Below are 26,138 nucleotides of genomic sequence, written 5' to 3'. Positions count from 1 at the left end.
AAATGTTTCTTGAACTACAAATTAGCATATCTGATCATGTGACACTGAAGACCGGTGTAATGGCTGCTTGCTATCACAGGCATACAATATAAAATATTTATAAATTGATTAAACTAGAAAACAGGTATTTTAAATTGTAATAATATTTTACAATATTACTTATTTTTTTTAACAGTATTTTTACTCAAATAAATGCAGCCTTGGTGAACATAAGAGGCTTCTTTCAAAAACATTAAAATCTTACCAACCCCAAACTCTTGGACAATAATGTAGCTAGTCAAAAATGAGAATTTTAATAAAGAAACATTTGCACAGTTCATTCGATAAAAAAGAAAATCAGCCACGTTTATGAGACACATTTAAATACTTCTCTGCTTGGCAGAGTTAAAGACTTTTGAGACTAAAATTTAAATAATCCTCTCATAGTGCCTTCCTTTCATGGGTATTTGCACAAAATGCTCCTAGAGGTTCTGTGCCATTCCCTCTCTTCCTAGAAGACTATATTTCCATTTAAAAACAGCCAGTTCACAACTGATATCAACCACTCCAGAAGTCTTTTTAAAGCGGTCCAATCGGGTCGCTCCCATTTTCGTATCCATGACTCCGTGAACGTCCACTACAAGTTCCCATAATGAGGTTGAGGGCTTCTCCTCTTACTCTGAGGGCTTCATTCAGACTGACAGCGTGATCGGCCCGTCTATTCCATCAGAGCCCGTGCGGAGTATGGAGGGCGAGAGGGGTCAGTCCTCTTTTGGCTCCTGCCGCACACGGGCCCGGAGTTCTCCTGTGTGGAGCAGGGTTCTGCTGTGGTTCTCATTATGCAGGTTCTTATCAGCTCCAGCTGGCATTGTGCAGTTCATCTCTGAGCCAAATGGGCAGAGGCTGACCCAGACGTTTCAACATCCTGAGTAACTCTACGTTCTGCTCGCGGTAATACTCTGACAGAAACACCCTCGACTGGAGTGAGGAAAAAAACTAAATGTGAGTTACACACACACTTTTATGGAAGGATACAATTATGACAGTCAAAATTACGAGATATATTACAAGTCAATTAGAAGACAAAAATTCATGGCAAAAAGTCAAATTTATGAGATAATATTTTTTTATTATAATTTTGACTTGACATTTTGATCTCATATTTTGATCAATTGACGAAGTCAAATTTTTGAGATAAGTCACAATTTTGTGATAAGTCAATTATGATACAAGTCAGGATTATGTGAGAAAAAGTTGAAATTACAATTTTGACTATTTTAATCATTTTAACTTATGTCATAATTATACTATTTATCTCATAATTATGATTGAAATAATTGATTTAGTCAAAATTCGGAGAAAATTAATGTGACAAAGTTTAAATTATGACAAACTAATTTACACTTGTGAGATCAAAATCAACAGAAAAAGTCATTTACATAATTAAATTTCATGTGCCATAATTATGAATTTTCATGTCAATTTTGACTTATGTCATGATTTACCAAAAATTTACTTTTTTTATAATTTACATTTACTTATGTGGCGGAAATAGTCTTCTATACATACACAATGTAAATATCACTGATTGCATTTTAGCATTTACACACTAGATTGGACACAAGGGTGAAAATGATGTGACCAAATGCTGCAACACACTCTGATCAGCACTCTGTGATTGAATTGAAGTTGCTTTTGAAATGCAATTTGCTCTATTCCCACTTGATTTCAAACGGACTCTTTCTACACCCTCAAAATAGATCTTATACATTCTGTTCCATCAGCTTTAATTGTGCAGCCAATTATAGAAAGGAAAACTGGACTAGATAAACTTTAATTGAAATGCAATGTCTATTTTTGTTCAGTTACAGTATATCCATGTTATCTTCATATCAGGAGCTGTAATGTTGAGAAGTAAGTTGTACCTCCAGGCTCATTTCTGGATATTTCCTTCCTTTGCTCTTTCCCAGACAGCGAGTACGTCCTGCCTCCAGTTTCTGACACCAGAAACCTTTACTCTCGTCAAACCTTTAAACAGAGAGCAGGGACTAGTTACGTCTCCAATAATAATCCAATGCATCTAATCCAATGAAATCCATTTTTAGGACATATTTTCATTCAAATGTGATCAAATAGAATTGAAGACTGAGATCATTAGTTCTGTAGCAAATATAGTTGTAGTAAGTGTTCTTGGACTCGAGCGAGAGGGTGTGCAATAATAATGAGAGCTCATACGTCAGCGCCTGTGTGTAGTTGTAGTACGGTGTGACTCCAAGAAACTTCTGAATCCCATCCATCACCTGAGCAGGACTGGAGCGCAGCTGCACACCATCCACGATCAGCAGCTGTTCACAGGATAAAACACACATCACACACACTGATGCAGCTCAACACACCTGCTCTAGAGCATTATGGGATGATTTTGAACGAGTGTAGGTTCACTTATCGAGATCTAATGACTTTAGGAAGCCCAAACTTGTGCGTGTTTGTTTGTGTGTGTGTGTGTGTGTGTGTGTGCGTGTGTGCGAGTGCACACATTTATATGTCTGGATAATTATGACAAGTCAATTATGACAAGTCAATTATAAGAAAAAAATTAATATGACAAAAAGTCAAAATTATGAGATACTATCTTTTTATTATAATTTTGACTTTTGCCATTTTTATCTCATATTTTGATCAATTGACATGAAGTCAAACTTCTGAGATAAAGTTGAAATTATGACATTCAAAATTTTGAGATAAAAATTCAGCGTGTGTGTGTGCGCGCGTGCACATTTATATGTCTGAATATTCTAGGTTATTTCTCAAATGAATGTAAACTGTGTAAACAGTGTAACGACAAGTCAATTATAAGAAAAAAATTTATATGACAAAAAGTCAAAATTATGAGATACTATCTTTTTATTATAATTTTGACTTTTGCCATTTTTATCTCATATTTTGATCAATTGACATGAAGTCAAACTTCTGAGATAAAGTTGAAATTATGACATTCAAAATTTTGAGATAAAAATTCAGCGTGTGTGTGTGCGCGCGTGCACACATTTATATGTCTGAATATTCTAGGTTATTTCTCAAATGAATGTAAACTGTGTAAACAGTGTAAAAATAATGTAAACACAGTGTTTTCAGTAATACACTTATAAATGAACAAGGGCCTGGTGTCCACTAGGGGGCCTTAGAAAACTTCCAAGGGGGCATTAAGATTACTAAAAATGACTTGAAAAAAGACAAAACAAGTATGAAAATAAGCTAAAACAGAAAAAAGGACTTGTAAATGAATAACTCAAATACATATGCCTTTATCTTTTTTTTCTTTTCTTTTACATTTTATAAATTTACACTACTGTTCAAAAGTTTGAGGTCACTGTTCTTTTTTTTTATTATTCATTCAGCAAGGATGCATTTAATTGATAAAAAGTGACAGTAAAGACATTTATAATATTACAAAATATTTCTATTTTATACAAATGCTGTTCTTTTTTTTTCATTCCTCAAAGAATCCTGAAAAAAACAAAGTACTATGTGTTTCCAAAAATATTAAGCAGCACAACTGTTTTCAAAATGAAGGATCAAATGACATGGATGATTGAAATAATGGCTGCTTAAAAAAAAAAAAAGCTTTGCCATCACAGCAATTTAAAATGATTTCAAAACCATTAAAAAAAAATCTTACCAACCATGCTTTTGAACATAGTTATGCCAAGCTCTACAATATTTTATCGGTAGAAATTGTGTAAAAATATTTTTATATTTTTAAAATGTAATATGTGTCATTAAAACATTATTTTATTTATTAATTCCACTAACAGATAAACTAAGGCAAAAAATTAACAGCTTTTTTAAGTGCCATGCAGTGATAAAGACAGCATCCAGCTGAACCAGTCTTGTGTGCCTTAGCTGCTATTATATTGTCTATTTAGGCATGTTTTGAACACTGTTGACCAATCAACATTCAGGACTGAAATGAAGGCTAGTTACATTATAGCATGTCATAGCTGCTGACGAAGATGAAAAGAGTTCTTTTAAGAGACAGATCTTTTGTGTGCACACCTGGCTAGGTTAATAGTAGTGTAACTAGTTCCAGAAGTCGGCTGTAGGCATGTGTGTGTGTGTGTACACACACCTGACTGGGTTGGTAGTGGTGTAACCAGCGCTCCAGATGGCTGCTGTAGGCTCCAGGCTGCAGGCAACGGCGGTGCAGAGAGAGCAGAGCTGCGGGGGACGACGGCCCAGCAGAGATCACCTCATAAAACGTGTAGTTTAGCGCCACAGGGTCCTGATGAGCCCTCTGATGCTAGAGAGAGATTGACGGAAGTGAAATTGAACAGCTGTAGTTTTCATTTGATGTATCGCTATAGAGGAAGTCGATAATATCTTGAAAATGCTATCCGTTAGCGTTGCCTTTCATGTCAATGGCAGTTGCTTGGATGGTGTAGGATCCTTGATGATTTGAAATCTACTGTTTTCTAAGCTTTTTTTTTTGTTGAGCCAATCAGCTGAGGCTTAAATGTGACTAAGGACTCAAGAAATCAATGTGACATCAAAGGCAGCAGACAGAAAATGTTTAATTTCCAGTGGAAATAAAAGTCAATTTTACATCAGACGGTGTAGTTACAACATCTACCAGCAGGGGCTCAGAATCATGCTAACTAACCAAACGCACCTGGTACCAGGAATAAGCGCGGTCAGCAGGGTTGATGAGTATAGAAATGATTTTGGCTCTTGGTAACAGGGCGGCTGCTCTCTTCGGGGCAACTTCAGTGTCAAAGTAGTTTGCGCTCTTCTCAAACAGAAAGTCTGTGCTCACGTTTGATGGTATGGGGAAAAAATCCATATACCTGAGACAAGACAGACAGAATTAACATACACTCTCATGCTAAAGGAAAAAATCCAAGATCAGTAAAAGATTAAGAGGGGAATTCACTAAGATATATTATGTTGTTTATTTTAATGCATTAAATCACAGTTGCTGAATGAAATCCAATACTTGTTTCTTACTGATTTTGGGGTGCAGATTTCAAAAACAGTGCTTGTTTTGCTCTAACATGTCACTCATTCTGACAAATATGATGTACATTTTGTAGCATTTTTCTTTTGACAACCATTTGTAAGGTGAAGAAGTCTTGTATTATCCCAAAAAACTGCAACAATGACTTGATTCCTGTCTTCCTCTGAGCCAGCATACAGCTATTTGTTAAATTCTCAGCTGATTTTTTTATGTGTATGAATGATTCTGAAGATGTTATTTTATGCCCAATCCTGATTTCAAGGTTAGACTTATGGCCACTGACAGAAGAAAATGCAAACATGACCCAGATGTTTTCTGCTCTGTGGGTGTTTTACTACATCCAAACAGCAACACAAATTTTGAAAATACATATTTATTTATACCTTGTGTTTATGTAAAGCTCTTTGATATTAAATGGAGTATTTGAACATATTTTCCACTCTTTTGCAAGTTAATAAATACATTTTGAAAACTTCTTTTTGTCATTAATAATGTTTAATATTTGACTGCTTTTATTTTTCTATGTGCATTAAATCTGTTACATACCTGTATATATGACTTCAAAAATCTTTATTCTTATTCCGTGAAAAAAATACAATAAAAACTGTATGTGATGGAAAGTTTTTATTGATATTTTTGAACTGAGCATAGTCAAATTAGGTAATATTATGTTAGGTAAATTAGATAATTTATGTGTTGTCTATGCTGTTTTGAACATGTTCTTATGCAGTTGCTAGGGTGTTCTGAGTGGTTGCTAAGGTATTCCTAGGTGGTCCAAATTTGAAAAAAAAATAATAATTTCAGTAAAAATTTACAGAAATTATTAAATTGTTGTTTTATCTACCATGCAAAACTGCATATCTGAATATTTTATCTATTCTCTTCCAGTGATATATAAATTAAGCATTAATAATAGTCATGCTTTCTAAAACACAACATACACACTAAAAATCTAAAATTTATGATACATTTAGCATGATCCAAAAATGATTTCTGCCAGTGAGTGAGGCTTTTTAAAAATTGGTATCTGATTTGAAAATGAAGAACAAAGAAAATGAGGTATGGATGGGGTTTCCATGGTTACCAGTCAATGCCACGCTGGTAGTTTGGTCCGCTGAAGAACTGCACCTCCTCAAAGGAGACGGGGCTAGGGAAGCTGCTGGTAATTGCAGGATGAAGGGCAAGAAACGAGTGCAGCGCAGTAGTTCCTGCAGAAAGAGCATGACACCACCGCATAAAGCTGCTTTCATCAAATATTAATCACATTTCTTGGAAATGTTCTCTGTTCTGTGACTTACGTATATGTAGAATGAAGTGTTCTACATCATAAAGCCTGGCTTATTATTAAATTGTATATTAGTCTCGTATGGTTTCAATGACTGACAAACAACATGGGTAGATGCTTCTGTTACTGCAAACAACTTCACATTTATGTTCAAAGCACAATGCACATCTAACTTAAAAACTAAATAAATAAACAATCATATTTAGAGGTTTTGTGTTACCAGTCTTTTGAGGGCCAATCACCAGAAACTTGGGCAGTCTGTCACAGGTCTTCTCTTTGGACCAGATGTCTTTGTGTCTCTTGTCATGACACGGGTTCTGTTTATCAGGGGGAGTATTTGTAAGTATAATGTGAGCATAAATGAATATGAGACTAACATAAATCACTTGTAACAAATTTTCCTGTTCATTACCTAAACATGAAAACATTCATTTTAAATTTTAACAGGGGATCCACAGGTACTGCAGAGAGTTTGTCAAAATTTGTGTTTGCAAATTAATTTCAAATAAAACAAAGAATTAAGATATTGCACATAAAATATGTTTACATATAGATATGACCCTATAGATATGACCCCGTTCAAAAGTGTACATACACTTGATTCTTAATACCGTGTTGTTACCTGGATGATCCACAGCCGTTTTTGTTTGTTTGTTTGTTTTATGATAGTTGTTTATGAGTCCCTTGTTTGTCCTGAACAGTTAAACTGCTTGCTGTTCTTCAGAAAAATCCTTCAGGTCCCACAAATTCTTTGGGAACTCATGAACAACTATCACAAAACAAAACAAAAAAAACAGCTGTGGATCATCCAGGAAACAACACAGTATTAAGAATCAAGCATATGTAAACTTTTGAAGGGGGTCATTTTTATAAATTCAACTATTATTTTCTCTTGTGGACTATATGTAAAAGTCTTTTATGTGAAATACCTTATTCAGGTCAGTACTAAATAAAAAAAATAAAATATTCCCTGATGAGAATAATATTGAATAATTTTGAATAATAATTTCATAAAAATAATTTTCAAAAAAACAAATAAGCCTATTTTTAGAACCATGTTGGTTGTAATGACATGCAAAATAATTTAGAATTACATTTTATTATAATATTTAAAATAATGTCACTTTATTATTGATGATTGATGTTGGGGCAAAATATGATGTCTTTGGCAGCCTCTGTGAGATTCACCCAGTAATAACCATGAAAATGTAATTGCACAAACCTGCCACAAGGGGTCTCTCTCATCAGGAAAAATCTGGAAGTATTTTTGAGCGAGGCGGATGGGAGGCAGCGTCTGCAGGCGCAGGTGAGTCCAACACTGTACAAACCTCACCAGTGACTCAAAGGTGTACAGGCCCAGCCGGTCGTTGCCGTAGTTTGACAGGTGAGTCATGAATATACTAACCTAGCCATGGGAGAGGACAGGGACAAATAGGTCAACAAGACAATGTTTGTCATATTACACCATTATTTTAGGTGTTGGCTATATTTGGGCTAGTGTGTCTTTGTGGGTGTGACACTAACCGGATTGAGCAGCACTGTAAGAAACAGCTCTCCTCCACGGATGCTCTTGTCCAGCTCCTGAGGGCCTCCTGGATAATCTTTATAGAAGATGGTATGTGTGAAAAGCCCACAAGTCTGCCGAGGGAGAACCTGATACACAAAACAGAAATGAGAGCAATCTTGGGATTTATTTTCTTATATTCAGAATATTTGATGGAAAATGTTAACTTTACAATAAGGCTTGATTTGTTCAAATTAGTTAATGCAATGGTATCATCAGGGCCGTCCTTAGGGGGGTGCAACTTGTGCGGTCGCACCGGGCCCCGCTGTGAACCGGGACGCGACCGCACAATGGATGTGGATGGTTTCCACAAAAATATTAGGCAACAAAAACTTCAATGTTGATAATAATAAAACCATTATTAGTAATTGAGCCCCAATAATAATTGAGAAGCTATCATCATATATTACTATGATTTCTGAAGGATCATGTGACACAGCAGGAGTAATGGCTGCTGAAAATACAGCTTTGCCATCATATGAATGCATTTTAAATAAATTTTAAAATATATTAAAATAGAAATGTTGCAATTCCAATAATATTTCAAAATATTACTGTATTTTTTTTATCAAATAAATTCAGTCTTGCTGAACATTAGATTAAGAAAAAATTAAGAAATTTTTATTATTCCAAACATTTGACCATTGATCTTTTTTAAGAAATGCTGTAAAAGTCTATGATACTTAATGAATTAACTAATTTTGATTAAATGAAATGTTAATGTAAAGTGATACCACTATTTTTAAAAAGATATTCCACTGCAAGGAAAGATACCAAGCCCATCTGCTCTGAATAAAGGTGTCAGCATACCCAAAAGACAGAACTGTTACAGTTTATAATTGACACATTAATACCTGCCATTGTTGACAGCATGCTGCATGCATTCGCTGTTAAACAGCAATCATTACACACGTCTTTAAATTAATCTCCTTTAAAAGCACCTCTGCTGAGCCACATACATTCAGATGGATGTCTTTATCCGTTGCATCGCAGTTGTTATTTATTTATTTGTTTGCGCATTTAACAATAGCACTTTTAAAAACACATTCTGTGCCTGCTGCATTCTGTTGCATTCAGTCTAGCACACAAACATCTTTGTAACTGCCCCACGAGAGATAGCTGAACTTCAGTTCTCACCTGTATGCCGTTGTGAATGAAGCCCCTGCGGTAGCGTGCAGGCCTGAGATGAGGATACTCTTCTGTGCTGGTTACCTTGATGACCCATATGCTCTTCCAGGCCTCATAAAGCTGACTGTGCACAGGGTACACACCTGAGTGATGGGGGGCTACAGCGTAACCCATGTCTGTGGGGATCCCATGCTCCTGAAAGAGACATTTATGTATAGCCATGCAAACCATTCAGAATAAAAAATTCAACGACATTATTTGGCATGCATCAGCGCAGATTCTGACCAATGCAAACTGTCTATTAAGTCTCATCTGTTCTGCGAGTACGCTGACGTTGTGGAAGAGATGAGGCTGCATGTGACTCCACATGTGCGGGAACCACCAGAACTCCTGCCGGTGTCTGAGCAGCGTGTCATCACCCTTATCTTCCTCATCTGTGCCTGAAGAACAAGAGCAGAAAGAGACAATGAATGAGCGTGTGGAGGTGGAGAGAGTTTTATCTGTATAACTCACACAACATCAACTCCATCATACCTGTATGAAAAAACTTGCCAGAGAATCCCAGGTTGAAGGTGAAATTAGGTACCAGAGAACGGAGTTTATTTTGTGTGTGAAGCAGCGCCTAGTGAGGAGGGGAAAAAACATTTCAACTGGCTCAAACATACTTAATCATATATTGTCTAAATAACATAGAAGATGAGCATCATTATTTTGGGGTATATGAAGCTACTGTAGGTTACAACTAAGGATGGGTGGAATGAATATCACAATATGAGTCAGTGATGATATCTTAGAAAAACAGTTATTTTTGAATTTAACAAATTTTTGGATTTGGAATTTAACAGACTATTGTATATATATATATATATATATATATATATATACTACTACTACTATGCATTAAAACCTATTTTGGATAAGTATTAAACTCTGACTGGATGAGTCACATTCAAAGCTGTGACCGCACATCATTTCAATTCTCTATTAATGTGGCAGATGCAACATAAACAACTGTAATCATCTAAACGTTATATTCAGGTTCTTCCTCATCCTGACTTGGACCCATTTTGCCCTCTATTTTCGCATTACTCAGTGTTTTTTCCCCTCAAGTTTAGATAACATAAAGTGGTCCTGATAGCCACACAAATATATTTAGCATAGTATAAAAGTTTCAGGTTCGACACATTTCTACCATCACATAGTCCACCAGCAATACTGGCAGTCCTAGTTATATCAAGTATATTATTTTGATATTATACAGATGCAGGTTGGAGAAAAGCTAGGTAAAAGAGGGCAGATCATGCAGAGACAAGAAAGGCAAGGAAGATAAAGGGAAGAGAAGAAATAAGGATAGAACAAAGATGAAAACAGCTTTTACCAGGGGAAAAAAGCAAGGGAAAGAGAGAAAAATGAAAGCGAAATGTGAAACCAAAACCTCAGGCATGACATTGCTTTTGGTGTGGTGGGCCACACAGAACCCCCTATGAGAACTTATCTGCTCAAATTAAAAAGTGAGCCAGTCTAATTAGCCCCATGCTAGCCTTCAGTGAGAGCCTTCTTTCACTCTCAGGAGATGGGAGAGAGAGAGGGAGCGTGAGAGAGAGAGGGAGATGCTGAAAGAAGAATACCATGCTCCATTGCATTACAAACAAGCTCTCCCTCTCGCAAAATAATCATGGTTCTACAAACAACGGCAGAGAGAGAATGCATCTCTCTGATCCGTATTAAGTGTGCTAATTCATTAGCTTCAATTCAGTCATGGAGCAGCTCTGGGAGTGTGACGGCAGTCAGAGAGAAGCTCTGAGAATAAAGAGTTTGGATTATTCAAACAAAAGATACCTTTGATGGAAGACAAACCGGGTCAGGTCTGATTGAAGGATTCATTCCCTATCAACCCCACAAACTGACGATTTCATATAAACAAACAAGATTTTTATTTTTTTTGTTACATTTTCTCATAAAAATGTAAATGGTGGCTAAGATGTTCGATGTGGTTTTGCCTGTTGCTAGGGTGATCTGGGCAGTTGCTAGGTGGTTGCACACTGACTCAAGTCAAAACAGCCACCCACAAGTCTCCATGATATTCCAATCTCTAGAAATGACTGAACTCTTTGGTCTATAGGGATCGTTTTTTCATTGGCTACCATGGGGGAAACAATCATAATCTTAAGTCTGCTTGCATAAAAGTAATAGCACACCACAACAAGCCACTCAATTCACTTTTTATCGTTTAACATTTAAAACATTAGTATTGGATTTATTTTTTTGTCAAAAAACGTGATTCTATTTTTTTTCTCCACATCATACAGCCCTGTCACTTTATATGACTAATAGCAACAGTGATGGTAGTTTTGGCAAGCAAGTATATCCAATAACTTTTTAAGGTTCGTACCTCAACATCTGCCACTTTCATGCGTGTCCCTTCCTTCCCGACAAAGATGTCATCCACATCCACAAGCAAAAATCTGTCCAACGAGAGGCTGAGCCTTCTGCCAGTTAAATAACCTATGGCATCCACGAACAGCAGCTTGTGCAGCCAAAAAGACAAGCCACCTCCAAAGAACACCCGCTGGATCCCATCGTGAAGGCCTAGGTCCTGCATAACTGTAGCCAGCAGTGCTCTCTGTTGGTGTGAGTGTGTTGGGAGCTGATTGGGTTCTGCTGGTCTGGGGCTAGCTAACAGCACAGGCTCATAAGTACTGTGGTTGGACAGGAAGGTGGTCCAGTTGTCTGCAGGTAAAGGGCCAGGTTCCAGCTCATTAGGTTTGGTGATGTAAAGTAGGGGGGCAGCAGGGTTGACTCTGTAATCCCAAAGTGGCAGGTTTGAACGCAAGAACAGAGGGAAGCCTCTAAGCTGAGCGCTGGATGGGGAGTTTTCATTTGCCCTATAGAAGCCAATGATTCCCACTCCATAGTCTTGGCAGTATTTGTCCAGTAACTGGCGGTTCCATGAGTCCAGGTTGACATACTTGAGCAGATTCTCATAGACAATGAGCGTGTATCTGCCTTGACCTCGCCAAGCCAGAGGAGGCATGTCCCCCTTCCCCGGTGCAATTTCAGTGTGGTAATGAAAGCGGCTTGACTCTAAAATGGCAACGATCTCTTGTCCGAGTTGGGAGTAGATGCTTTCCACAAAGAGTAACACCACAGGCTCCGTCCGAGAGGTGTCTGCTGTCCTCACTGAGTGTCGCCGCTGACTGACCTGTGATGGCAGGAACAGTGGAGTCCTTTGTCCACCACCAACTACCGATGTAGCTACACAGTCTCCCAGTGGTAACGGCACAGGGGCCTCCTTGATCTTGGGTCCAGCACTGACGTGATAAGCCAAGTAGGCCATGGAGAGTAGACAGAAGAGGATGAGTGCAAGGATCAGGCGGTGGAGACCTTGGTGCCTGACTACTCGTGCCAACTTCCTAAATCCAGCCATAGCTATCTTGGCCAAGTGGGTGGCAGGAACAGAGAGAGGGTGGCACCTCACTCTGGTAGGGAGGTAGAAGACAAAGAGAACAAGCAGGGATTAACTGGAATGAAGTTGTCCTGCCAGGAAACAACTATTGACTCTAGGTCACCATGGCCCGCATAGCCTGCGACGGAATCGCCGCTCCGGTGTCTCTCTTTTTGTATCGTACTCCTCTCGTCCATATATCAACCCTATGCGTAGGTAGCTGCAGGCATCATGTGAAAAGACAGCTCATTTGTTTGTTCTTTAAAGTGTTGTTGCTTTGGCTTAAAACCTTCTGGCGCTTCATGTATCTGCTTGAACAAACAAGGCATGAGAGAAACCCGTCCTGTCCATCCTGAAAGAGAAACAAAGATGGGGGAAAAACAAAAAATGACAAGGTTACAAGGATCAGAATTAAGTCTGTATACCATAAGACTGGAATACACTGCGCAACTTTTGCCCAGATTTTCGCACAACTTGCAGTCTGGAGAAGTCGACGTTAGTTGCCAAAAATCAGAGCCAGATTTTGGCCAGTCAGAGTTTTACATTCAATTACAATGAATGAGAACTGAAGTTTTACAGCTTTAAAACAAGAAAAAAAGCACCATGATGCTCCAGTCCCCATTGATTGTAATTGTATGGGAAAAGAGAAAACAATACATTATTCGAAATTTCTCTGTTTGTGTTCCATGGAAGAAAGTCATGCTGCTTAAAAACAACATTTGGAATGAACAAAAAAGTTTACATGCAGAAGAATATGCTCAGAACCATAAACAATCCACTTATTTAAAAAACTAGACAATGCACCGAAAAAGACCGAAACACATCAGACTAGTTTAGGAGTCTACATGCATAGCGAAATTGGTGTACAACCTTACAAGCTGTCAGATTATTAGGCATTATAAGGTTAAGATATGTATGTAACACACTCATTGATGACAAAAATATTTTTTGGGTAAACTAATCCTTTAATGATATTAAGACGAGACATTTTTACAACATCTAGACTCTGGATAAGCTCTAGGTATACACTCATGAGGACAGCATAAAAGGGTAATCCACCCAGTACATAAACACTGACATAAAGAGTCACAAAATAAACGTGCGAATTTCAGAATGGAGTCGTGTTGCTATCTGAACTGTACCATGCACTCTCCTAACCTCTGAAACTCTGGGTCGAAACTCCAGCCTCTCCCCATCCCAGGGGCCAACACAGACAAGAAGGGGCCACACAGTATCTCCACAGAGAGAGTAATGTAGACAAGCCATCTTCTGATTTTTCCATTAGATGACACACATAAACACACACTCATACACGTACACACAAAAACACTCGCCTGCCTCATTACCACTCAATGTACCCATCATCAAATCTCCCTTACCGTCTACATGAGACCTTTTCCCAGGGATCCCAAAATAACTCCACCCCATGCCATCCCTTAATCATGCTCCCCCGATATAGGCTTTCAGGTGTAACTGGAAATGTGTGAGAGTGCTAGTGTACATGTATACAAAGGAAGAGGCGTCAAGTATGAAATGTCAGTATGGAACATGGCCTGTTTACCATAAGCTAAGTGGCATCCTCAATATCATGTGATTACATTTGGTCGATCCATCATGCACCTGTAGATACTGTAGAGAAACCTGACACCATGAGAAATGGGAGTTCTAGCTAAGTAGGCCAAGCAACAACTCAAACAAGTCACTCTGCCACTGCTATTATCTCCTTTAACTCAGCAATGTTAGCCTTTGCTAGCATTACCTTCATTCGAATAAGCTAAAAACATGAAAAGTAATTTTAGATTGCCTGTATTCAAAGGGAACAGGGAAAAATCATTAAGTTTGACACACTGCATTAAGCTTCCGTTAAATAATGGCTTAAAATTCAAACTCGATGCCTTTATTACTTAAAAAGTGCAGAGCAAGCTTTGGACGTGAAGCTGTTTCTGCACCAGAGATCCAGTTTAAATGATTAATCTCTGGGGGAAAAAAAGAAAAGCAGAATGGCTGAGCATGAAGAATTTCAAAGATAAAACATAAGCTGACTTAGCAGTTTTATATTACATTATAGCATGTAAATAGATCTTTCCAGTTGCCAAGAATAACTTTGATACAGAATTTAGCTGAACACGACAGCAATAAAATGCACCGCAATGCTGGTGTACCTTTGAGGATGTTTCTTTACTAGTCTAGTCAAAGAGGCTTTTCGAGATGATTTGAACCGAAGCAGTGCAGTCTGTGACCACAGTGTGGAGCGAGAGCTTTGTAGAGCAGCTCCACAGAGTCTAACGCAGAAGGGCAGAATCAGTTCAGCCCAAGGGGTGCCTGAGGCCCGCCAGCGTCACGACACGCATAAGCAGATGACATTCTACAAGAGTCCTTAGCGTGCTCTCTTCCCTCAGCACTCGGAAACACTTTGAAAGATTCGGCACATATTCCGTTTGACTTAAGTGTTGACTTTCGTTTTTTTCTTTCCTCTATGAAACCATTATTCTGACCAATAGGGTTTCTGCTCTGCCAGTGTGTCTGGCCAACAGGAGAACAGCTCTATGGGACACTGTTCTTTATGACTGCTGGAAGCAAATGGCTCTGAGGAATGTCTTAATGGCTTTATATAAAGACAAAGTGTCACATGCCCTCTGGCTGATAATTGATCTCCAGGTAACATAAGGACAATTAATTCAGCAGGAGCCACTAGAGCTTTGAATCATACAATTGTGTCTGAGTATTAATGGTACAAATCACTTAACTGATGAAGAAAAGCCATTCATAAAAGCTTGAGGCATACTAGAAATAAGGTTACAGGCTAGACTATACTGTGGATATTTTTTGCATTTACTTTTATGCATTTATGCATAAAGTGATTTACATTACATTCAAGGTACATTTAGCAGTTCTTGCTTTCTAAAATTACATTTATTAAAATGATGACCTTGGCATTGCTAATACCATCCTCCATGGTTTGAGCTAAGGAAAGGCTATAAGGCATTTTGCTATAATAAAATTACATACGACATACTCTTACATAATAAATGTAAGCTAATTGAATTTTGCAAAATGCCTACACTAAAAAAGGATGTAAATTTATTAAATATAAATATATTGTATTAAATATTGTGTGTATATAAAAATAATTAAATATTTTAAAATAATTAAAATACATTACTCTTAGATTAGTCTACAATATTTTTATTCTTTATTCATTTTTATTCACATTTATCTTTTATTCAAATATTTATTCATATTCAGTTAAATTTAGTGCTATGCCTCCACTAAAACCATTGTAAAAAATATGATGTACTGTCTTTTAAAATAAAAATATATCTATAATTTTGTATAAAAATATTTTATATTGTGTATAATGTGCATCTACATGCAGAATTTGTTATTCTGTTTTTTCCATTTTTATTCATAACATAGAGAGGAAAAAAAATATGAAGGAAGATGGGTAAAACAAAGACTACAAAATGCTGCAAGTCAGATTGCACATGTGAGAACCATAGCTAAATGTACTGTTTCTTGTGCTAACCAATAATCCAAGTCCAACTAAATGCATTAACTGGAGGCACACAATAGTCTACACACTGAAAGAGATAAAAAGCCATTTCAAAGAGCTTCTGCTGGCTCCAGACTTCCTAGACCCTAAATAAAAACACAAACATCCATTTAGAAAAAATGGGTCCGTTGAATCAGAAGGATGCATTGCAGCACATTTTATATGGGGAAAAAACCCACTGTTGTTGTTAAGCATGTATGACGGACAAGAGCAGGAAAAAAAGACCAGATGGCAAGTGTTACAGAACAAGGATAAAGTTTAATCTTCCATCTCTGTATCTTCTAAAAAGCCGAGATAACTGCTCTCATTAACCATTGATAAATATTTAACAGTGGAATATTACAGTTAAATAGGTCTCCATTAGTTAGGTTATTCATCACAAGACTTCCAAAAGTGTGAGAAAGGAAAAGATTTAGTAAGAGATTCGATGTTAGAATTAGAATTAGGTAATCTACAGTAAAACATCTCTATTAAACAACTCTGAGGTGTTTATGGGAAATAGCAGTATGTATTCACAGAAGATAAAAGTGCCAAACAGATGGAATGAGAGTGTAAGTGTGAATGAAAGAGAGAGATGTGGGTAAATAAAGTGGAAAATGTATTTGAAGTACATTTTTTCTTTTTGAATATCCGGTTTCACCCTGAAATATGGGCTATGAATGCCATTTGATGTTGACATTAACCTGGCTTTTGCAGGAGTCGATCAGGCTCAGTCAGATTTTCTTCACACACACACAGTAATCTGACGGCTACGTAAAAAAACATCTGCCAGCACCTCAAGAGTCGATATTCACCAATCACCTGTCAAGAGTGTGTTTTCATCTGGGCCCAAGCTAATGCTTATTCCAGCAATACACACACATACACACTCTCAACATGATTTCTTTTTGAAACGATGAGCTGTAGAGAGCTGAGAGAAGGTGAAAATAAATGATGGTGAAAGAGTGGAAGTAAAAGGAGGGATGTAGAAAAAAAAACAGTGTGCATGTTTGAGTTTTTCAAGAAAGAACATGGTCCATCAAAGCTGTATTTGTAGTTGTACCACTTTTAACATAACAATGGAATGGTGCTCTGCTTGCCCTGCGCTCATTTACCAGGCTCTTTAGGACACTGTGAAGTAAAACCAAACTTAGACATCTGAAAAATACAAGCATAACAAACAACCTCAGTTACTTAAATTAACAATGGCAATTTTGAGATGGGAATTTTTGGTGGGAAGTTTGTTGTGGATACCTATAGCAGTGAAATTTCACGATTTTTTGATACCAATTTTAATACCACAGCAAAAACTAATACTTTATTGAACGCTATAAATTAAAGTCAATGAAATTATGGTATCACTATATGATTATGAACAGGGGCTAATATATGAACTAATATATGAAACTCACTAGAAATCTCTTGAATTTCAATAAATAAATACACATAAAAAAGTATACACACTACCGTTCAAAAGTTTGGGGTCAGTGCAATTTTTTTTAAAGATTTTTTTTTCTATTCAGCAAGAATGCATTAAATTGAACTAAAGTAAACAGTAAAGACATGTATAATGCTACAAGATATATACAGTATATTTCAAATAAATGCAGTTCTTTTGAACTTTATATTTATCAAAGAATCTTGAAAAAAATGTATCACTGTTTCCACAAAAATATTAAGCAGCACAATGTTTTTTTCAATAATAAGAAGACATGTTTCCTGAGCAGCAAATCAGCATATCAGAATGATTTCTGAAGGATCATGTGACACTGAAGACTGGAGCAATCAGCTTTGCATCACAGGAATACATGATACTTTAAAATAAATTAAAATAGAAAACAGTTGTTTTAAATTGTAATAATATTTCACAGTATTACATTTTACTGTATATTTAAACAAATAAATGCAGCCTTGTTGAGAATTAAAAAAAACATACATACTTTAGACATTCACACATGCATTTATTAGACTATCTTTCCAATAAATCTTCTTCCTGGAGATCTTTCTTCCAGGAAATTACCAAACATAGCAATATTTTCGCCACAGCTGGTTTGACTGCATGTTTTCAAAACCGGAATGACTTGACTGCTTGAATGCCGAATGTGCCTCTTTTATCAATACCATAGAAAACCTGGTATTCTTACATGTTTTTAATTTAGTATTGAACAAAATAAGTGTATTTCAACATCCTTAATGGACGCAATCACACAGCACATCATGCTCAGGAAGACTTCAGTTTCCACATGGCCAGATTCCCGAATACATCTCGTCCTGTCTAACTGTGCAGGGAATAGAACACCATTTCATATTTGCACAAGATATTGCATCCAAATCAATACTAGCTCAGGCATGATAGAGGGCATCTTCCCCGGGGTCTTTCAGTAGCTGCCTGTGCCAGAACAAGCCTGCGGTGGATACGTAGCCACAAGGTCACAGATATTTTTGTGGAACCAACCTACACAGCAGTCAAGGATTCACCCCACCCATGTCTACCTCCCCGTCCCAAAACAGCTGTCAGTCAAATAAAAGTTGACCAGAGTGGTGTGCACACCTTTAACGGCTGTCAAATCCATTTTGGAGAACACTCCCTCAGACAGACACTGAAACACAAACAGCTATTAGAGCTGTCAGCCCCCATTCAGACGGAGCAACTGACAGTATCTCTCCCCTCCTCTCAACAGTCCCTCATAAACACATTAATGCAGACAAACAAAAGACAAGCGTAGCAGGTAAACATTCCATCAGAGGAATATAAATCAAGCTCAGTGCAGCATTAAGAACTAAAATCAATTTCAATCTTCTTGCTTTGCTTTTAGCTTTGCTTCCTCCTTTACAAAATCTCCATGGTGATGGATCAATCACTCCGCCCCTCGTCTGCGCCCTCCATCTCTGGGATATTGTATTAAGAGTTGGATTTCTCGGAGGTTGAATGCTAACGGCCTCTCAGCGGTTCGGATCGGGCTCTTGGGAGGGGACAGATGAAGAACTGTAATCCTTTTATAGCTGAGTCGGAGTTAGGATATTCTATTAGCTAGAATGGCTTGAGTTTTCTGATTTATAACACAATGTGTCCAGCTCACAGCAAGGGGGAGTTGTTGGAAAATCAGAAGTCAATCAATTCATATATAATCAAGCTTAATGATTTAGAGAGAAAGAGAAGAAGAGGGAAAGAGAATGTGAAAAGAGAAAAGCTATGATCCAAAACTTAGTGAGCTACCTAACAAGACATTTTAAAGTAGGCATCCATGTTATTTTAGTATTTTTTTTAAATAGTTTTTATTAATATTTTGAATTATTTTGTATTTTTTATATTTTTTGTTTCATTTTTATTGTAATCAATTTTTTGTAATTTTATTATTGTACAAAATTAATATGAATTAATAATATAAATAAAACATAATAGATTGTTACTATTGGTTTTTAATATTTCTAAATATTTTTTTATTTCAGTTTAAGTTTTATTTCAGTTTAGTCGTGGTTTTATTTCAGTTAGTAATTTTAAATTACAAATGAAAACATTAAATATGAATATTTCATTTATATTAAAAAATATATATATTTCATCTATATTTTTTAATAGTTTTAGTTTTAGTTAACAACACTGGTAGGCTGCATATTTTCTAATTATTATATTTTCTAAGATACCTTCTTCTGGCAAAAATACATTATTGCATGAATCGTTCACAAAAATTACTAAACTGCACTATTTCACCCATAATGTCTATGTATTATATGTATTTTGTGCTTACAGAATCACTAGAGATAGCATAAGCAGAATATGCCTGTTACCTACATTGAAAAAGTTGCCTGATTGTGTACTGTAATGTCAGAAGCATTTTCAAACTCTGGGAATCAACTGTCAAGGGTTGAATGAATCTTGCATGCTCTTTACTAGAGTGGTGTTATTTGAGCTATGTGTGACTTAAGAGAGTTGCTGCATATGCAGGGTGTTTTAAATCAGCCAATTATATCAGGTTCCGTCATGGTTAAGATGCTGCCTATGTACAGCAAGCGCTAGGTATCGAGACAGCTCAAGGTTCTGGAAAAGAACTAGAGTGAAGACAGATAATGAGGGGGAAATAAGAAATCACATTTAACATGATTCTACAGTAGAACCAGATTAGCAGCTCTGTATGTGCATGTATGTCTGAGATTAGATAATATCTCATGGTTAAATGCGTGAAAAAATCCTATGCTGATACCAGTCTGTTAATCAAATATGAAATACTATGCTAGTCGCAATGCATGATATTTGTCATAAATAACAATCTAAATGAAGGGTTTAAATAGAATTAAATAGGATAATTGTTTTTTTTTTGTCTTGCATGATGTCAGAGCAAGTGTCTGATGACATTTTCAATGATGAATTTATGAATGTCACATGATGAGAGCAAATGCTAATACAAAAGTCATTTTCTGCAGTCAAATGCCACAAAGACTGTGCTGAAGGAACAAAAGAAGCTGGACAAACTTGTTGAAAGGGGAAAAAAGGAAATTAAAGTACAGAGTTAATAAATCCTCTATGGCAACAGACATATTAAAAAAGATAAAGCGCAGATGGGCCGCTAGCAAATTTGCATTGTAAATCAAAGATTTACAGCTACTTGTAAATCTCTACAGGGTACGAATTATGAGGGGGGATTAATATTTGATCCCCCTTAATTAAGGCTTTACCACCATCCCCCAAAAAAGAAAGTCAAAACAGAAGGCTGGAGGGACTCTTATTCATATTCTTTTAAAATATAGGTATGTGTCAACATGGTTGCCAAAAGTTTTGGTAGCCACAAATTAGTCAATTTAGTTTTACAAGATTAGTCAGAAAGACATTGGTGGACACTAGACATTGTGTTTGCCTTAAGTGGTAACCATGGAAACAGGTGGAGTTAGTGTTTTAGTCCCCATGTAGTTATGCATTTTAAATTTATGGTCTCTCTTCTGAGACAATGGACCAAAAATGTTGATGACTCATCCTGTACTACACTTTTTTTTTTTTTGTCCAATCAGATGCTCTCTTAAATGAGAATCTCCATAATATTGGTCAAAGACTAAAAGGGGGAAACATTTTTTTTTTTTTTACATTAGAATGTGTCCTGTTTAATTTTATTATTTATTATTTCTGAGCAAATTATACAGAAGATTGTCATCAAATCTTGTCAGGCATATTTATAACAACAATCATTATTAGATAACATTAAAAGACTCTATTTATAGATCACAATGCAGCCTCAAAATACTAAATAACTGTCATTTTAAATATTTACCAATTTTTGCCACTATCCTTCAAACCACTAGGTTTTACCCATTTTTCAGCAAGTAGTTTTTAATCATTTAAAATATAATATAATTTTGTATGATCACCTTTTCTTTTATATATTTTAATAACCACAGGTCAGAATAAGTATGTAGTTTAATTCTTCAATAAATATAGTTGTTACGCTGAAGTTTTTTCAATAAATATACCTATTACACTGAACACACACACACACACACACACACATATATATATATATACTATATATATATATATATATATATATATATATATATATATATATATATATATACACACACACACTTTTATCTGTATAGCTGATAAAAGATAGCTTGGTTGAGCTTTTAAAAAAAAAAACGTAACATCCCTAAAAGTCTGTATAATTTGCACACTACTTCAGCTGTAATCAAACAATGAACACATCTTCAGGAGACAACTGCTCAACAAGTTTCAAAATAATCGGCTGTCACATATATCAAAAACATTAACATTAACATGACAGTCTATGCCAACATTTGAGTATGTGACGTGTAAATCTTCGCACACACACTTGGACAAGCTGATGTTTTTTTTTTTTTGATCGGATCTGAAGTGTTTTCACAGGAACTGGTTTACATTCAAAATGTCAAGTGTTAGTGGCAATGTGAGCAGCCTTGAGCACAAAGACATAAAATGCGCTGAAAGTGCAACTGTTCAGAGACTCTCTTCCAACAAAATCCATGAACCACCTCTAAGAGCCCAAAGCTAAGAGCTGAACCTCTGAGAAGAGGAAATGATATCCTCTCACCAGCCATTCAAATTCAAATGTTATCTGTGATTAAACCTTTAGGGGTGGCGAGCACTGTCTCCTCGTCCCTTTGAATGCACTTTAAATAAAAGTGCAAAAGACTGCAAATAAACACACACACCAACAACAGCAAGACATCAATCTTCTACAAAGGCTTTTAATGGCAACCATGTTAAACCTCGTTCTGAGAATTTCACTTCACTTTTTTCCCAAAAAAGGCTGGATTATATAGGAAGATCATTGGTGATTTTCTCTGCCGCTCAAGGCCTCTGTTAAGGGAAATTGATTTGCTTTAAAGACAAAGAGACAAAGGAAAGGCGAGAGTGTGGGTTTTTCTTGCATTCTACGAGTGAATTGCTCAGGCCAGACAGATACTGGAGCTTATCTAAGGGTCGGAGAGTCTATCATGGGTTACACGGCTGGGAAATGCAGATCATTCAGGACAGTAATTGACTAAAATGGGCTTTTCACAATTGAAAGTGTTATCCTGCTGTAGCTGTGGTTTGGAAATAGTGCACTTATTCAGGATGTCCACTACTGTTAAAAGTTTTGGGTCAATAAGATTCAATTTTTTTTAAAGAAATATCTAAAAAATAAAATTAAAAAAAACTTTCATCCAGCAAGGATACATTAAACCAAAAGTGACAGTAAAGACATTCATGTTACAAAAGATTTATTTTTCAAATAAATGTTAACTGTCAAATAAATGTTAAATGTTAAAAAAAATAAACTTTCGATTCATCAAAGAATCCTGTAAAAAATGTAACACTCTTTCCACAAGACTATTAGGCAGCACAGCTGTTTTCAACATTGATAAGAAATGTTTCTTAAGCAGAAATTCAGCTTATTAGAAAGATTTCTGAAGGATCATGTGGCACTGAAGACTGGAGTAATGGCTGCTGAAAATTCAGCTTTGCATCACAGGAATAAATTACATTTTAAAACAGAAAAACAGAAAAGAGTTATCTTAAATTGTAATAATATTTCACAACGTAACTCTTTTTACTGTAGCTTTGATTAAGTAAATACAGCCTTGGTAAGCATAAGAGACTTTCAAAAACATAAAAAAAAATAAAAATCTCACTGACCCCAAACTTTTGAATGGTAATGTTTACTGTAAGAGCTGTTGGCTCAGACTCACAGGTTCAAACTCACTGTCTGCCTCTAAATAAATGCTAAAAATGTAATGCATAAACATAATCCATGAGTTATCTTGTTTCACACTGTTCACATTTTCCCCTGGGTTAGTAATTAATCCTAGATATTCAGGTTTCAAGATTTCAGACTGTGCATTTGTAAATAGGGATGTAACGATTACCGGTTTGACGATAAATCATGATAAAATTCCCCACGGTTAGTATTACCGTTTCATCTTTTAATTATCATTAAAACCATATTAGATTACTGTGATTTGAACAACTTGCAATAAATAAATTCTATCCAGCATAAAGCACAGTTTTAAGTAACAGTTTCACGTGCGCACAGCACGCAGAGTAGTTTCGTTTTGAGTGAAAACAGGGCGAAAAAGCTGGGAGGTATTAAAAGAGTGCTAAGAAAACAGTGTGGATTCTACACATTTGAACAATTCAGATAAGTTATCTAGAATTCTTTATGGAGCAGATATAATACATATAATCATTAATGAATCAATTATCATTTTGACTTATATCTTTTCTTTATTTAAAGGCTGAAATGTGAGGTTTACCTTTTTATGAAACTTTTTCAAAGCTTTATTTGAACATTTACATTAGATATTTCAACATGCTATTAAACTGTTGTCAGTCAAGTTGTCATTTAAAATCTGAACATCACTGGTAATGTTCTTGTTTTAGTGATTATGCAAAACAAAACGTCATTTTATTTGTTGTTTGTTGATTTTTAAATATAAAACTTGGTGAAGTGATTTATGTGTCGGTACTTTTTTAACATCTCCAGCACATTTTAACAATACCGTGATAATACTGATAACCGTGATAATGTTGGTCACTATAACCGAGATAAGAAATTTTCATACCGTTACATCCCTATTTGTAAACCCCAGTTTAATATTCTTACTCGCATATTTATGAGGTCAGAAACACTGATTGGACGAATACAGTTTGAAGAAGGTGAACGGGTCCTTTTAATAACTGCTTGTGGCTGTTTTTAAGTCACTTAAAAATGTACAAAAACAAATTCCAGTTACCAAAATTGGAAGATTGTAACCCAGGGCTAAGTTCAGGAAAAACTCAAAATCTCAGCTTCATGATCAACTGCAACAGTATTCCAACGAACATATTGCATAGAAAATATAAGCATTGCTTCTGAAATAAGCAGCTCCATAATACAGAGTTGTTTACCCAATGGTGAAACTTATCTGAAATTTGACAAGCTTGTATATAAATAATAGACAAACTCACCAAAATCATCAGACTTATGGGTATTTTTTAACAGCCAACCTTGCAAGGAGATCTGCTCGGTAGTATCTGCCTGCAAAGTCTGGCCATTCTGAACATATTTATGACATCGTGCCATGCTGTCTGCTGGAAGTTGCAGGAATTTCATATCCAGCATTTTAAAAACACTTAAAAAAACCCTCTTTGTGATATAAGAGACAGATGAGATTAACTTAAAGGAGAAGCTTTAATTACATCCCTGTGAAACAATGTGGCAGAGTGAGGATGGGCGGAAGACTCCTGCCGTGGTGGAATAGGACTACAGCCAGAAGCTGTCAATTAAAATGCATGGACAAAGGATAAGGATATGATACCAAAGGTGTTCTTCCACTCACAGGCAATGACCAAAAGAGCTTCTTTAATGAACTCAAGCTACCATTTAATTCCACCTCTTCAGATACAGAGGAAAAATCTCTGACCACAGGGTACAGAGGAACAATAACTGTGATTAATGGAATCAAAAAGCAAATCATGCTTTGTTCATATTTGTGTATAAATCATGCACATTATAAAATGGTTCTTGCTTTACAATCTCAGTGGTTGAGTTTATTTCATACTGACATCAACTGAATTTATATTAATGCATTCTGCAGTCTACTGTTCATATTCTATTATCTATTAAACTCTGGCGTCATAGTCATATTTTTTTTTTCTTGAAAAAAGCAACTAGAGGATTTTATAACAGTGATTTTACCACATTTAAAATAGGGTTTTAAGAGAGGTAACATCCCTTTACCCTGGGAAAGTCACTGTAATAAACTGCCTCAAGTGGCTTACTGCTGTAATATGTGCTTGTATGCATGCATGCTCTGGGAACAAACTGTTTTACCGCTCATGGTCAGTGCCACATGAATTGAAGTAACTAGATTTGCATTTACTCAAGCAAACAGCAGTGCTTGCAAGGCAGCAAAAAATAGTGTTAAAGTTTTAGGTAAGCTTATGTTTTAAAACAACTGAAAATGCTGCTTTGAATATGCAATATTGTTAATACTCTATGTATGATTCTTGTTTTCTGACAAATGTGCTTTTATGATCTCAATACAATATGCAAATATTACAATAACATCATTGCTGCCAGTTACTTTTGAATGCCGAACATTTAATTAAATGTAAAAAAAAAAATATATATATATACATTACATAGTACAAAAAAATTAAACAGCAGAGAAAAAATATTTTAAAAGATGCACAAGGAATTTCCATAGTGTTGCATGCAAGCACTGTAGCAATCTAATGCCAAAACTTGTTTGCACCAACACATGCACTCCCTCAGAGACCTTGTGTGCCCACTTTCATTTTCACATTAGTCCTCTGACAAATATCATCCTCAGCACCTCTGTATACCCATATCCGAACGCCGGATGACAAAAGACACAGGCAACTTCCTGAAACAAACATGAGAGATGACAGAACAAAGAGCAGACTCTTCCCACTGCTGTCATCTTGAATCTGTGAGCAGACGGCACAGAGGTTAGGACAATCTCAACGGCTTCCTGTAAAGAAGGTGGACAAGGGCTGCTTTTTATCTGTAAAAACTAAACTAAAAAAAAATCTCTCTCCTCTGTTCTCAGAGTTTGCCAAAAAATAAGTATAATACTGTTGAAGTAGCAACACAATGCAAATGCATATTTATTTAAACATTTTTGAAAGAAATTAATACTTTTACTTTTAGAAGGATACATTAAGTTGATTAAAAA

The 26,138-nt window shown here is 36.1% G+C and overlaps 1 protein-coding gene across 3 annotated transcripts in view; it reads right to left on the bottom strand.

Moving 5' to 3' along the window:
- Positions 1–235: 235 nt before the first annotated feature.
- The window catches only part of LOC107684097 (bifunctional heparan sulfate N-deacetylase/N-sulfotransferase 2-like), a 66,985-nt gene continuing 41,082 nt past the window's right edge, over positions 236–26,138 (bottom strand). Inside the window, exons 2-14 of one of the 3 annotated variants that reach the window (XM_016480277.1) lie at positions 11,363–12,767; positions 9,505–9,592; positions 9,256–9,410; positions 8,980–9,165; positions 7,803–7,931; positions 7,501–7,683; positions 6,499–6,595; positions 6,078–6,201; positions 4,649–4,823; positions 4,109–4,279; positions 2,215–2,324; positions 1,905–2,007; positions 236–957 (exon numbers count right to left, since the gene is read on the bottom strand). In XM_016480277.1, the coding sequence (XP_016335763.1) occupies positions 832–957; positions 1,905–2,007; positions 2,215–2,324; positions 4,109–4,279; positions 4,649–4,823; positions 6,078–6,201; positions 6,499–6,595; positions 7,501–7,683; positions 7,803–7,931; positions 8,980–9,165; positions 9,256–9,410; positions 9,505–9,592; positions 11,363–12,397 (2,682 nt within the window). In that variant the 5' untranslated portion in view covers positions 12,398–12,767 and the 3' untranslated portion in view covers positions 236–831. Of the gene's footprint in view, positions 958–1,904; positions 2,008–2,214; positions 2,325–4,108; positions 4,280–4,648; positions 4,824–6,077; positions 6,202–6,498; positions 6,596–7,500; positions 7,684–7,802; positions 7,932–8,979; positions 9,169–9,255; positions 9,411–9,504; positions 9,593–11,362; positions 12,768–26,138 lie in introns of all 3 variants that reach the window. The other 2 variants (XM_016480279.1, XM_016480278.1) reach the window with 2 other exon arrangements.

Source organism: Sinocyclocheilus anshuiensis, unplaced genomic scaffold, assembly GCF_001515605.1.
Source record: "Sinocyclocheilus anshuiensis isolate Anshui unplaced genomic scaffold, SAMN03320099.WGS_v1.1 scaffold553, whole genome shotgun sequence".
In the NCBI taxonomy this organism is placed as follows: Eukaryota; Metazoa; Chordata; class Actinopteri; order Cypriniformes; family Cyprinidae; genus Sinocyclocheilus; species Sinocyclocheilus anshuiensis.
Note: the sequence above shows the minus strand (reverse complement) of the source record. Positions and strands in the feature narration are given on the sequence as shown.